This window comes from Notolabrus celidotus, chromosome 21 (genome assembly GCF_009762535.1).
Source record: "Notolabrus celidotus isolate fNotCel1 chromosome 21, fNotCel1.pri, whole genome shotgun sequence".
NCBI lineage: Eukaryota > Metazoa > Chordata > Actinopteri > Labriformes > Labridae > Notolabrus > Notolabrus celidotus.
The window spans coordinates 23,710,373-23,723,666 of record NC_048292.1 but is presented as its reverse complement, the minus strand read 5'-3'; the positions used below and the strand labels follow the sequence as shown (position 1 = coordinate 23,723,666).

Here is a 13,294-nt window from a genome sequence, read left to right as displayed (position 1 = left end):
CCGAGGATGAATCGTACAGATGAGGGTACCTCCTCACTTCCTCGCACAGTCTCTCGTCGGCTTGGTCCATGGTTAAATCGGTGAAAGGTTGTGAATGGTGGCGATACCGGAAATGTTATAAATGCAGGAAATACAATGCCGCCGAGCGGACCAATCACAGCCGAGCGCTACGCGTCGATTCGACGCGTAGTTACATTTTGGAGGAGGTGCGCGTCAACTACGTCCGTAGGCCTCTGCGTAGGTACGCGAGCTACGCAGACTCACGGCGTAGGCTACGCCGTAGCACCTACGCAGAAGTATAAATCAGCCTTTAGCCAACGAATTCTGGTCCAGATGGAGGAAAGAGTACCTGTTGAACCTACAACAGAGACAAAAATGGCAGACGACACACAGAAATGCAAAAATCAACGATGTAGTGATTGTGCAAGATGATTCTGCACCCCGAACCGAATGGAAACTGGCAAAGGTCACAAAATTGTATTCTGATGAAGATGGATGTGTGAGGAGTCTGCAATTGCTGATCAGTGACCCAGCATCAGATGCTCAAGGAAAGCGACTCAGCAAGCCCGTCTACCTAGAGAGGCCTATCCACAAAACAGTCACCTTACTTGAAGCAGAGTAATGCAGCCCTACTGTCTCTATCTTAGTTTGAACATAGTCTAATAAAATTATTGTTTGCGTGACATTTCATAAGTTCATTAAGGAAATCACACGTGATTTAGTGGAGGGTAGCTGCCAGTGATTAAAGTTTATAGATTTATTTCATTTCAACTCATATAGTAATTAAAGTTAAAAACTAGAATAATTTAAGGTTAAAATATATAGCTGTTTAACATAAGTTAATAAGAATTGTTCCACATAGAAAGTGAAAGCTTCCAGAGCATGAGAAAGGGGCGGGACTTAGCAGGATGCACCTCATGCTTGCCATGCAGCAAGGTTGATGCAGAGAGGAGAAAGCTGCTGCACATTGGAAGACCTGGGAAGCCAGAAATTTCATTTTTACTCCCTTTCAGTTCATGGGGCCAATGAGTTCTCACGGCATGCTCAAAGGCACAGATTGTGCAAAATAAATGCCCGTAAGAAAAGGAACGCCTTGTGTCCGTGTCTTGACTGGAGGGAGTTACAACACATGTTTACTGTAATAACTCTGATCGATATAAACAGTAACAGAGCTCTGTCTCTGTGTTTACCTGTTTAACAAACACCTGTTTAACACACATGTTCACTGTAATAACTTTGATCAATATAAACAGTAACAGAGCTCTGTCTCTGTGTTTACCTGTTTAACAAACACCTGTTTAACACACATGTTCACTGTAATAACTTTGATCAATATAAACAGTAACAGAGCTCTGTCTCTGTGTTTACCTGTTTAACACACATGTTCACTGTAAAAACTCTGATCAATATAAACAGTAACAGAGCTCTGTCTCTGTGTTTACCTGTTTAACAAACACCTGCACATGAAGAGAATCTGCTCTCTGTTTATTCTGTCCTGAAGCATCACGGATCGATTCACTTTTAAAATGCCTCATTATTAAATTATTTATTACTTTGAGGGACAATAGAAACCATGCAACTCTTTTCAAACCCCGTGCTCATTAATGATCAGCCTCATATGAAACTTTATTAACCTGACAGGAAATATAACAAGTGTTTTTACTAACAGACAAACTTTACTGTCAGACTTCTCTTCATGAAGAAAACGAGAACAAACGGGGAAACTAACAGGAGAAATAACTGATCATTGATATATATTATATCTATGATATTAGACTCTATTACTCTATTTCATTAGACAGTGAATCTGACAAAAACAATCAGATATAACATAATCCATTCTCTGTTATATTGAATTTATGATTTTACGTTCAGTATTTTGTGTTTAAAACTCACCTCAAACACTTTTTAATCTCAGCTCATCACATACAGATTGTTTAGAAACCAACGTATGTTTATGATCTGCTTCAGGGCACCCTTAGTGACTGTTTTAAGGTCTGTTTCAAGGCACCCTTAGTGACTGTTTTAAGGTCTGTTTCAGGGCACCCTTAGTGACTGTTTTAAGGTCTGTTTCAAGGCACCCTTAGTGACTGTTTTAAGGTCTGTTTCAGGGCACCCTTAGTGCCTGTTTTAAGGTCCATTTCAGGGCACCCTTAGTGACTGTTTTAAGGTCTGTTTCAGGGCACCCTTAGTGACTGTTTTAAGGTCTGTTTCAAGGCACCCTTAGTGACTGTTTTAAGGTCTGTTTCAGGGCACCCTTAGTGCCTGTTTTAAGGTCCATTTCAGGGCACCCTTAGTGACTGTTTTAAGGTCTGTTTCAGGGCACCCTTAGTGCCTGTTTTAAGGTCTGTTTCAGGGCACCCTTAGTGACTGTTTTAAGGTCTGTTTCAGGGCACCCTTAGAGACTGTTTTAAGGTCTGTTTCAGGGCACCCTTAGTGACTGTTTTAAGGTCCCTTTTTTCTCTGTTATTAAACTCAGCTGATGTTAAGTTTTGGTTAAGTACGAGCCGCTGCAGCATCCAATCAGTGAGTGATATTCGATAAGGGGGCGTGTCTGTCAGAGAAAAGACTTCAGCAAAGTCTGCTCTTGTGTTTCCTCGATTATCCCTCCTCCGATCAGTCTCCTCGCTCCTCGCTCCTCGCTCCTCCAGCGGCCTTTAGAGCTTTGGGACGCAAGTTAAAATGGCACGTCGGTAACTACTTCCGATTCGGCAGAGGAGCGAGGAGACTGCAGTTTAGAGCTTTGAGATGCACCCTATAGCTGTGCTGAAGATTTCCAATTTGAAATGGTATTATAAGATGAAGCATAGGAATTTTGAAGAGACAATCTCTCAAAATTCAGAGGTAAGAACTACAAAAATAAACCCACTGAAATCATCATATCAAGCTGCAAGCAGGACTCTTGACACATCTATGACACAAAAACACAATAACAACATTTACAGTTGTGCTCCTAAGTATACATACTCTGGCAGAATTTATGGTTTCTTGGGTAGTTTCTGTTGTCATTATGATATAAAAAGAGTAAGCACAGTTGTTTGATAATAATTTGCTTCACCCAACCACTAACCATAAGTGAAAAAAAGTTTTTTTCTTATCTTTCATATTCTCTGAAAAATGTCCAAAAAATCCCAAATTCTGCCAGGGTATGTACACTTTTTAGCACAACTGAAGTTCATATTTGTGTTGCTATTTTGAACGAAAGGGACATTTTGTTTTGAATATTAAAGTATTGTGGCATTTGGTCTGACCGACCTCTGAAATGGACCCTTTGGCTCATTGAAAAAAATATTTGTGGCCCTTTAAGATTTGTATTTGAGTACCCCTGCTCTAGGATTCTTCTTCACCTCATTGAGTATTCTGAGCTGTGCTCTTGCAGTCATCTTTACAGGACGGCCACTCCTAGGGAGAGTAGTAACAGAGCTGAACTGTCTCCATTTACAGATCATTTGTCTTACTGTAGATGATGAACATCCAGGCTTTTACAGATACTCATGTAACCCTTTCCAGCTTAATGCAAGTCAACAATTCTTAATCGTAGGACTTCTGAGAGCTCTTTTGTGCGAGGCATGGTTCACATCAGGTAATGCTTCTTGAAAATATCAAACTCAAAACTGGTATGTGTTTTTATAGCGCTGGGCAGCTTTAACCAACACCACCAATCTCTTCTTATTGATTGGACACCAGGTAGGCAGACTTCAGATGCAAAGTGGTGATGATATAAAAATTTCAGGAGCAGGGCCACACCTCAACGGCGCCTCTTCCGTTTTCCCATAAATTCAAACCTGACCATTTCCTCTTTTCTCGCTCTCGTTTCCGCATCCCTCCCTTCCCTTTCTCCTTCTGCTCCTCTCATCCTTATCCATAGGGCCCTGAGGGGGTTCGTCGTGCCCAGGTGCTATGGCGGATTCCCTATGAAGCTTCCCCAAAGGGACTACGAGTTCAATATTGATTAGTACAATAATCCGTAATCAATAAACTATCTTTCAAATCTCATTCTGTTGTTGGTGTGGTTCTTGCTAGTGAATTAACTCTTAGAGAAGTCATTAGCCTAGGCCCTAGGGGTTCACATAGTTTTTCCACCCTGCACTGTGAATGTTTACATGGTGTGGTCAATAAAACATGAAAACATATAATATTTTTTGTGGTCTTAGTAAGCAGACTGTGTTTGTATATTGTTAGGACTTGGATGAAGATGCAGAAATCCAGGTAACTCCAAAGGGTTCACATACTTATTCTTGCAACTGTATATCTACAATATTGTCTCTTGTTTGTCAGATTGCCATGCACATCTATATGCTGATGACTGTACACTGTATTGTTTTGTTGATTCAGTTCAACTTGCAGAGCATAATTCACAACATTTAACTTAACTATCTGCAATTTTCCTTCTCTCAGCTGGGCCTGCTGCTTTTTCCTCATCCTTTGTATGTTCAGTTTGGTGCACGTGTCACTACCATCACACAACTCTGTCACTCACACATACTTTTCACACATGACAGATTCTTCACATGCCGAGTACTCTGAGCTGAAGGCTTCTGGATACTCCTAGAGGAGGATTTGGATTTCACTGTGCTTTTGTAATGGATGATTGACCTTGTAAGTGGGGAGTTGACATTTGAACTCCCTGTTACAAATGTTTTTGGATGTATTTTCAGTGAGTTGTTTTTATGTTTATGCAGAGTTTTTTTCAACTGATTTTGGATATGAAGGTGCACACATGTAGGGTAGATATTTATATTCTTGTGTATGTGGGGTTACATATAATGTCTTATTGGCTAAATTACGCCATCTGGTGGAGGTTTTGATTTCTAAAAACCACCTACAGGCCACTACCCTATGCCCCGGTGGAACTATCCTATTGGTGGCAGATGGGAGGAGGCCTACTGCCCAAAACACATAGAAGTGTGTTTTTAAGGTCAACATGACATCAACTGTTCAAAAGAGAGGGCCTTGGTATTTTTTCTTGGTTTTCTAAAGCTTAAAAAGATATGTTGGAGTTACAACATCCTTTAAATAAAACAGCATGTATAGCTACATCCACAATGCAGATCTGTACTCAAAATGCAACACCAGAAAATGATGGTCGACTAAACGTTGCACCTTGCAGTCGTTACTTGCTTCTACAGGGTTAAGACTGTACAGCGGGAACAATGTGCACAATTATTTACACATTCCTGCAGTTACATCAAGGGTTGAGAAACCTCCTAGGAACCAGAACATACTTCAAGTATGAAACAGTAAACTACAGTCAACATGAATGGATCAGGCACTTTTTTCACTATTCATCATGTCCCCTCTACTGACCCATCAAACGCATTAGTGACAGATCTGAAAACTGAAACACTGCACACACAAAGACACTATCACTACTTATCTGTAAGTAGCTCTTAAGACCAAACCATTGTTGCACAGAGCAGAAAAACAACAAATAAGACATTCAGGCAATATTTTATTTGGATGCTTCATTTTTCAGAACATCTTACTTTTCCACAACTCCTGTGATCATTTCCAGTGATAAGATTTAAATGTGTCATAACATCCATCACTCAAAAGCACAAGTGGAGGATACAGTTAGTGCACAAAAAATGAGAAAGTGTGATTTATAATAAATGATATGAGTGTGACAGAGCGAATTACACTAGTTGATGGCTGGATGTTTCAACAAGAGGACTCTGACTGATAAACAGTGAGTGAGTGACTGAAGCCAAAAACTAACTCCAACTCCAGCTGTGATTTACTTGAACAAAGAAATAAGCTGTAAACATGTAAAAAGTGACCCACCCCCGAAAGAAATCAAACACTTTTAAATTAAATGCCCTTTTCTGCCTTTTCATAACTCTCTGCCTTCCTCAACACTTGGCCTTCTTGCAGTAGTTGTTCACCATCTCCGGCATGATGCTCTCGTCCTCCTCCACGTCCTTCAACACAGTCTTACCGAGCAGATCGTAGATGTCCTCGGCCGAGATGCCTATTGGCTCTGCCACTTTCACCGCCAGCATGTCTTGGGTCAGTTTGGCTCCTTTTGGGATGTTGACTTTGGCTACCACTGATTTACCCAGCTGAAGGAAAAGAAAGAGTCAGAAATGAAAATCCCATTGTCTCACATTTCTGTGTGTTTTCTTGTGGAGGGAGGATATCGTACCTTTTTGAGGAACGGCTGCTCACATGGTAATATCTCCTTGATGCCGCTTCCCATCGCTGACTCTATCATCCGGATGGAACAAACCAGATCCTTAAGCTCCTGCGGTTCCAGAGAGGCTGCTTGATCGTTTCCTTTCCATGTCTTGTCAAAGGTAACGTGACGCTCCACGACCTTTGCCCCCATAGCTACAGCTGCAACTGAAACACAGATCCCAGTCTCGTGACCGGAATATCCAATGGGAATATCCAGAAATTCCTTTTTGTATTCCCGCAGTGACAAGTGGCCAGGAATAATTAATGTACTTATTTGCTGCCCTGCTACGATTTAGCTGATAAGATTTATTTCAGTGGGAAATATTTTAGTTACATTTACAGCACAAGCAGCAGCCAGTTAGCTTAGCATACAGACTGGAACCAGTGAGATAACAAGTAGCGTGACTTGTCCATTGATAACAAAATCTACAATCCATTTCCTCACTAAATGTCAAACTAAACTGGAAACAGAAACTAATATAAATTGATAACAGTCTGAGTGTTTCCAAACATTCTCTCTTACAAAAGGGTCTTATAACCTATAACTGAAACTATATCAGCTTCACATTAGAGATTGGAAACAGGAGGAAACAGCGAGACTCCTGTCATAGTACCCTCACTTGTCCTCTCTCTTAAGGTCTCATTTCCAAATCTAGTATCATGCTCTTCCTGATTGATCTACACTATGAACACACCTTACAGCTTACAAAAATATGTCTTCTTAAAATCTGGGTTAGAACAGGAAGTCGTATCGTAAACATTGTAAGGCTAATGCAATTTCCCATGCTAAACCTTCTATCCTTCTAAGTGGTGACACATGCCCCTTAAATGTAAAAAACGTAAATAAATAAGTACCCCCTTGTTTACCTTGTAGTTTAATTTTGATATGTTAATTTAATGATGTAATATAATCAATAATATAGAAATATATCAATTGTTTTCCTTTTTCATCATTCAATTTCCACCACAAATGGAAAAATATTCACCACAATGCAGGGAATTAAGTTCCAGATGCTCAGGACCCCCAGACCCCCTTCTTGTTATTGTGCATGAATATTAAACCCTTAAAGACCTAGACCATTTTTGGGGACTCCAGATTCTCCTGTATTTATTTTGTTTATTAAAGAACTCAGCATCAAGTGCCATACATCATTTTATTCAGGATAACCTTATCTTTCACGGTGCTGCATTTAAAGTACCAGTTTTACATTTGTTTGTCTGTTAATGGATGAAAATACTGAAGTTTTTAAAAACGTCTGGAAATTTAGGTCATTTTTTACAAAGAACTCAGACAAAACATGAGGAAGTTTTGTTAGAAAGTTGTACTTAGGCGTTTTACACTTCCAAATTAATTTTTATCACTATCAAACCTTTACTAAGCAAGTTACAGCCATATATTGTCGTATTTTCTAAGGCGTTTTTTGGTGGAAAAAGCAGGTGTATTTTTATTTATAATTTACTGACCCTGTAGATGTGTCCAAAAAAAGTCTTATAGTAAGTAGAGATGTGATTATGTCATAAATTAGGACACAGGATCAAAAGTGACTTTTCAGATAAATACATTCTGATCATGAACACATTCAAATATGGTAACAAATGGAAACTGTCTTCATAAATTAATTGAAATATACTTAGTGCAAATAAACATAAACATATCGCAAATAATTTTCACAAACTATGAACATAATGAGAGAGAGAATGCTGTAGGGCAGAGCTTGTTACCGTGGAAACACACAAATTCCCTACTGCGCAGACACTCTTGCTGCAGAAAATTTACAAGATGGCAGCGTTCTGGAACGGGATATTTTGGCTTCAAAACCGTACAATGGGAAAAGGCAGAGCGACGCTCTCCATTTTATATGCAGTCTATGCGGTCACCACGCAGCCAATTAGCAGTTCAAAAGTTATTAAACATTTAAGAACAAGAGCTATTTTTGTCCTTCTAGGTCCTCTGAACTCTATTAGAGGTTTGAAAGTAGGTGCCCCTTTTTTCATTTTTGCCCCTGTTCCTCACACAGTCTGAGTACGCCACTGCATGCCATAATTGAAAGGGTCAATAAACCACCTTCTCACCGTTATAACTCTGAGGTTTGCATCTTTAGGATCCAGAGGGTAACAGCTGGTGCACTGCAGGAAGGTAAATTTGTCAGTGTGTTTCTTCAGTGTTTTGTAGACCTGACGCATCGTGTCCATTGACTGCACCCCACTGGACACCACCATGGGTCGTCCTGAGACAAGAGAGACAAACGTCATCTCTAACAGAACTTCCATAATTCACACTGAACATTACAGAAAAACTTTAATGCTAACTTTTCAAAAACAAGGTCCACCTTCTTACACTTTTACCTCTGGAAGCCATATAGTCTTGTTCTAATTAAATACTATACTGTATTTCATTTAAGACTTTGTGTATGCTTTTGTATTACTGGGTTCAGTTTATCCTGTAAGTTTGAGCCAGAACTTAACGCTCGTTCAGTGTTTGTTTATTCAAAAGAACATAGTTACACCAGACATTGTACCACATTTAGGACAGCCTCAGGCCTCAGAGTGAGGTGTCAGACTTAACTTGAGAAAGCATCCTGTCTCCGGAAAACCTCAGCCAGGTGTCACACCTCAGATGAAACAGTCTCAGACAACGCTCAGATTTAAGGCGCATTTAACTCATGACGTGTCATAATGTCACGCGGCGTTAGATGAGAAAACAGGGAATGAAAACAGGGAACAATTAACGTCATCAATTGTACAAGTGAAGGAATCAGCTGATCAAAGCCAACTACAATGATAAATGTAAAGATACGAGTCAGACTCTCTCGAGAGGGTACAAAAGGCCTTGTTTCCTTACCCTCAATGTTGCACCGCAGGTTCCTGTAACATTTTGGTTCGTGCTCATCTAACAAAAGGTTACCTTATGCCCTTTGTGAGCAAATGCCCCAATAAAGATATTTCTCGATAATGAGCAGCATATTAAGTCGCTGGTAAATGCATTTAATAACTCAGACCGTGGAAAAAATTATATGCATGGTGTGTTTGAACTAAGGCCGTTCGTAACCAACCCCCACGACCTCCTACTTTTTTTTCGTTGGGTAAATGTGTAGAGCTGAGGTGAGCTGTAAGGCAGCGACTCATAAAAGCAGTTAATTTTCCAGAAAGAACCTTATAGCTCTTGGGTATGGTGGTGCGCGTTTGTAAAGCGCACACTGAGAATAACAGCAACATTTCTCCACATTTAGCTCCAAAACGTCATAAAAACGCAGTGTGAATTTTTAAAAGTCACTTTTTTAAATCGCATTTAGAGCAAAATTTATGATCCTCTTCACATTTATTTTTGTTGTGAAAAATGTATTTAAGTTACAATCGCTGTTAAATCAAAATGCTGAATATGAATATAATTATAAACTTAAATGTTGAATCTAAATCTAAATGTTAAATCTAAATCTAAATCTAAATGTTAACTTTAAATATAGATGTTAAATACAAATATAAATGTTAAATATAAATGTTAAGTATAAATGTAAATGTTAACTATTTCTATTATATGTTGTACAGGTGCACTGAATACACATATCAGATAGAAGACTCCTTATGTCAGCTAGTTGCCTCCATTTCAGCCTGTAAAGAAAAAAAAATTGCAAAGAGAAATTAGTGAGGCTGCAAAATTAGAAAAAAGTATGTCTCCACCCTATAAAATGTATTTTCAGCTGAGGAGTGCGAAAGGAAATGTGACTTGTGTAGAATGACCCTCTTGGTTGCCATTTTAAAAAAAACACTAATCTGTGAAAATGTCTCTACAAGAGTTTGGAGTTCCTTAAGGTTCCTTTAAACATCTTAATGTTACACTGTCCCAATGTTCAAGTCAGTTAGATATAGTCAGATAGTCAAATGTCAAGAGCTCTAATGACATGAAATCTAAAAGTCTGGTAGCACTAAGTCAGGCTTTAATTGTCCTACCGCACTGGCACACTCAAGTGAGGGAAGAGAGGAGATGGTGGTTTCCTCCTCAAAGGAAAAGGTTCCTCGATCCAGCTCCCAGGTGAACAGATCTAGGGTAGGCTTGCCATCTCCTTCATCAAAGAGAATCCACATCCAACTCCAAGGGTTCTCAAGGGTGTCTCCAAAACTTAGCCTGTATAAAAACAGGGCTGTTACTTTCTTAAGTTATTAAAACGTAAATTATCTATGACCAAAATGAATATCAAATCAAAGTCTCTAAACATTTCATCAATATTTTTAACACCTAAATAGATTATTTTTAGTGTTTTTAACCCATGAAATATAATTATTTACTATATTAACCAAAAAGTTACGTTTGTCCATCTTAAATCATGAACTGAAACACAACTCAACATCACAAATTAAATAACTCAGGACATAAAGTTGTGATAAACCACCATAAATGATTTCTTAGCACTAGTAGTGCACAACAAACATTAAACTTCATGTGTTGCACTGAGATTTCTCAGCAGATTTTACTGTACAGTTTTTGATAAAAGTAATGTTAAATTCTGCTCAAATTGCATTGAGACGCTTTGATATTTTACTCATTTTCATTACTTTATTTAAAGAAATCTGTGAGAGGTGACAAAGATCTTTCAATGGATTGTTGATCCTTATGTCCCTGGCTGTCACTCTGTTAAGTGCAATTTGAACAGAATTTAACATTACTTTTATCAAAAACTGTACAGTAAAATCTGCTGAAAGTTTTCAGAGTGACAGCCAGGGACATGAGGAACAATATTCCATTGAAAGATCTTTGTCACCTCTCACAGATTTCCAAAAATAAAATTATCAATATGTCAAAAATATCAAAGCATCTCAATCCAATTTGAGCAGAAGTAAACTTAATCTTCTCAACAACTTCAATCATCTTAAAATATAGAGAACTATTACTTTCTCTGTAATTTTTTAAATTTCATTTTCATATTTAATAACAAATTAAATCCCTCTCGCTAGAAATGTGCCTTCGACTTGTCTGTAGCTGTCATAATCCACGCTCTTAGGTCAGGGTCTGATTCCAATTCTTTGTGGTAGCTTTTCTCGTATGTTCCCCACTTCAGATTCTTGGGAAAACACAGTGTGATAGCCAAGTCAATGTCTTCGCCAATAAGATTTCATCAAGTCTTTCAGAATCAGAATCAGAAATACTTTATTTATCCCAGGGTGGATTCAGTCATTACAGTTGCACTATACACGATAAGTTATACAAATACAATAGTAAGCTCTGTAGAAAATAAATCCATGGTTGAAGTCCCCGGAGATCAGGAAGAGGGCACTCTGGTGGTCTGTCTGGAGTCTGGCTATGGTAGCGTTGAGAACGTTGGATGCCGTAGTTGGGTTGGCAGAGGGGGGATGTAAACAGCTACCAGTATGACATGTGAGATCTCCATGTGCAGATAATATGGTCGGAGGCCCACAGCACTCTCATACTATCCCGGTCTGCAGGACAGTCTGTAAGCCGTCAATGGAGACATTGTGGTCAGGAATATCCTGATGCAGCCACGTTTCTGTGAAGCACACAATGCTACATTCCTGAAACTTCGTCGGACTCCTGTCTAGTCCTGTTAGCTCGTCCATCTTATTATACAGAGCTCTCACGTTACCCATGATGAGAGAGGAGAGACACGGCTTCTATCTCCTCTCCATACACCTCTGTCTTCTTATACCAGCTCTCCTCGCCTCCTCTGCCTCTATGCGTCCTAGAACTCCAGAGTTCTGCAGGGATATCATAATAATTACTGCTATGTCCAGCGCAGGCGCGAAGAGGTGGTGATGATGTTGCAAAAAGTTTGTGTTTGTTTACAACAACCCATCCAACTCATGGAAAACCAGCCCAAATGATGTCCACCCGCCTAATCTGGCAACACTGTTCAGATTGATTAACAAGATCCAGCCAATCACAGCCGATTGACCAACCCAGCAGTGTAGCCGAGAGTTAACTGCTGCAGTGATGTCATGTGAGCATCCCCCTGAGAGATGATCAGCCACAACAACTTTTATTAAAGGTTTATTTCACATCCAAAACAACAGGAGTTTATGGCTCTTTAGCAGACATTCATAATAAAAGCTTGTTTATATTAAAACAGGAAATAAAGTGACCCCTGCAAAATAAAAGCATCTGAAAGAACAGTTTTATGAAGTAACCACATTTTTAGAGTTCAAACTTAATTTGATTAAACTCATTATTGTATAACTGTCATATTTTACTTTGTATTGCTGTATGATTTGTGGGATAACATTACTTATTAACCATTAAATGAAACAAGCTACATCTGTTTCAAGTGCAATCCACAATCAGATTAGGGATGCGCCGATCCGATCCTGGTATCGGATATCGGCGAGATCGGACTCAAAAAGCTATATCGGATATCGGTGACAAAGGGCTGATATATAGTGCCGATCCATATGGCAGATCTATTCATCTCAGTTCTATGCTTTTCTGTGTCTACAAGCGCCACGTGCGTCTCCTACGTCATCAGCGCCAGCTGGTCTGTGTATTTTTGCCCGGTGGAGCATGATAGAGGCTCTGCAGTTTAGGTGCATGCTTCTTTTGCTAACAACTCCGCTGGAACCTTGCAACATGTGCACCGCTAATGTTTTGACGGATGGCAGTTGCGCTGAAAAATATAATGGGAGCCCAAAGGAAGTAGTTTACGTCAGCTGTAGCCGACTGCAAAGAAGCAAGAAACCCTCTATTAATGGATTCAAAGTGTAAAAAAACAGACAGGTTATTGGATTTAGTTGTTCTGGATCCTTGAAATTAAGGGATTCCAGCCTCTGGTTTAGCACTTGGAACCCAGGTACAGTTCACCATCAAGTCAGAAAAGCCTGAAGTTGCCAAAACATGATTCTATCCTCACATTAAGGAATAGAGATTGTTAAATCAATACCAGGATCGGATTGGCTAGTATCGGTATCGGCAGATACCAAAGTCCAGGTATCAATATCGGTATAAAAAGTAGGATCGGTGCATCCCTAAATCAGATGAAACAGTTTACTTCATGACAGTCACACAGCTTTTGTGACAGAAATCTTCTGTGTCTGCGTGTCCCGCTCCTGCAGAGCTGCCTGGATCTCATTCTCTGTATCGAGCGAGTTGGCGCCTTGGTCAGACTGGATCAAA

General features: G+C 39.5%; 1 protein-coding gene across 6 annotated transcripts; it reads right to left on the bottom strand.

The window, feature by feature from the left end:
- Positions 1 to 5,449: 5,449 nt before the first annotated feature.
- LOC117805204 (sialic acid synthase-like) lies at positions 5,450 to 9,386 on the bottom strand. 6 transcript variants are annotated; one of them, XM_034673863.1, is made up of 4 exons: positions 8,744 to 9,000; positions 8,251 to 8,405; positions 6,146 to 6,412; positions 5,853 to 6,062 (listed from the first exon to the last, which is right to left on the bottom strand). In XM_034673863.1, the coding sequence occupies exons 2-4, from the start codon at positions 8,395 to 8,397 to the stop codon at positions 5,853 to 5,855; spliced, it is 624 nt and encodes a 207-aa protein (XP_034529754.1). In that variant the 5' UTR covers positions 8,398 to 8,405; positions 8,744 to 9,000. The 6 variants fall into 6 exon arrangements, with proteins under 6 accessions (XP_034529756.1, XP_034529752.1, XP_034529755.1 ...); XM_034673865.1 differs by lacking the exons at positions 8,251 to 8,405; positions 8,744 to 9,000 and adding an exon at positions 9,020 to 9,386 and having other exon boundaries at positions 5,450 to 6,062; positions 6,146 to 6,342; XM_034673861.1 differs by having other exon boundaries at positions 5,450 to 6,062; positions 8,251 to 9,000.
- Between the last annotated feature and the right edge of the window lie 3,908 nt (positions 9,387 to 13,294).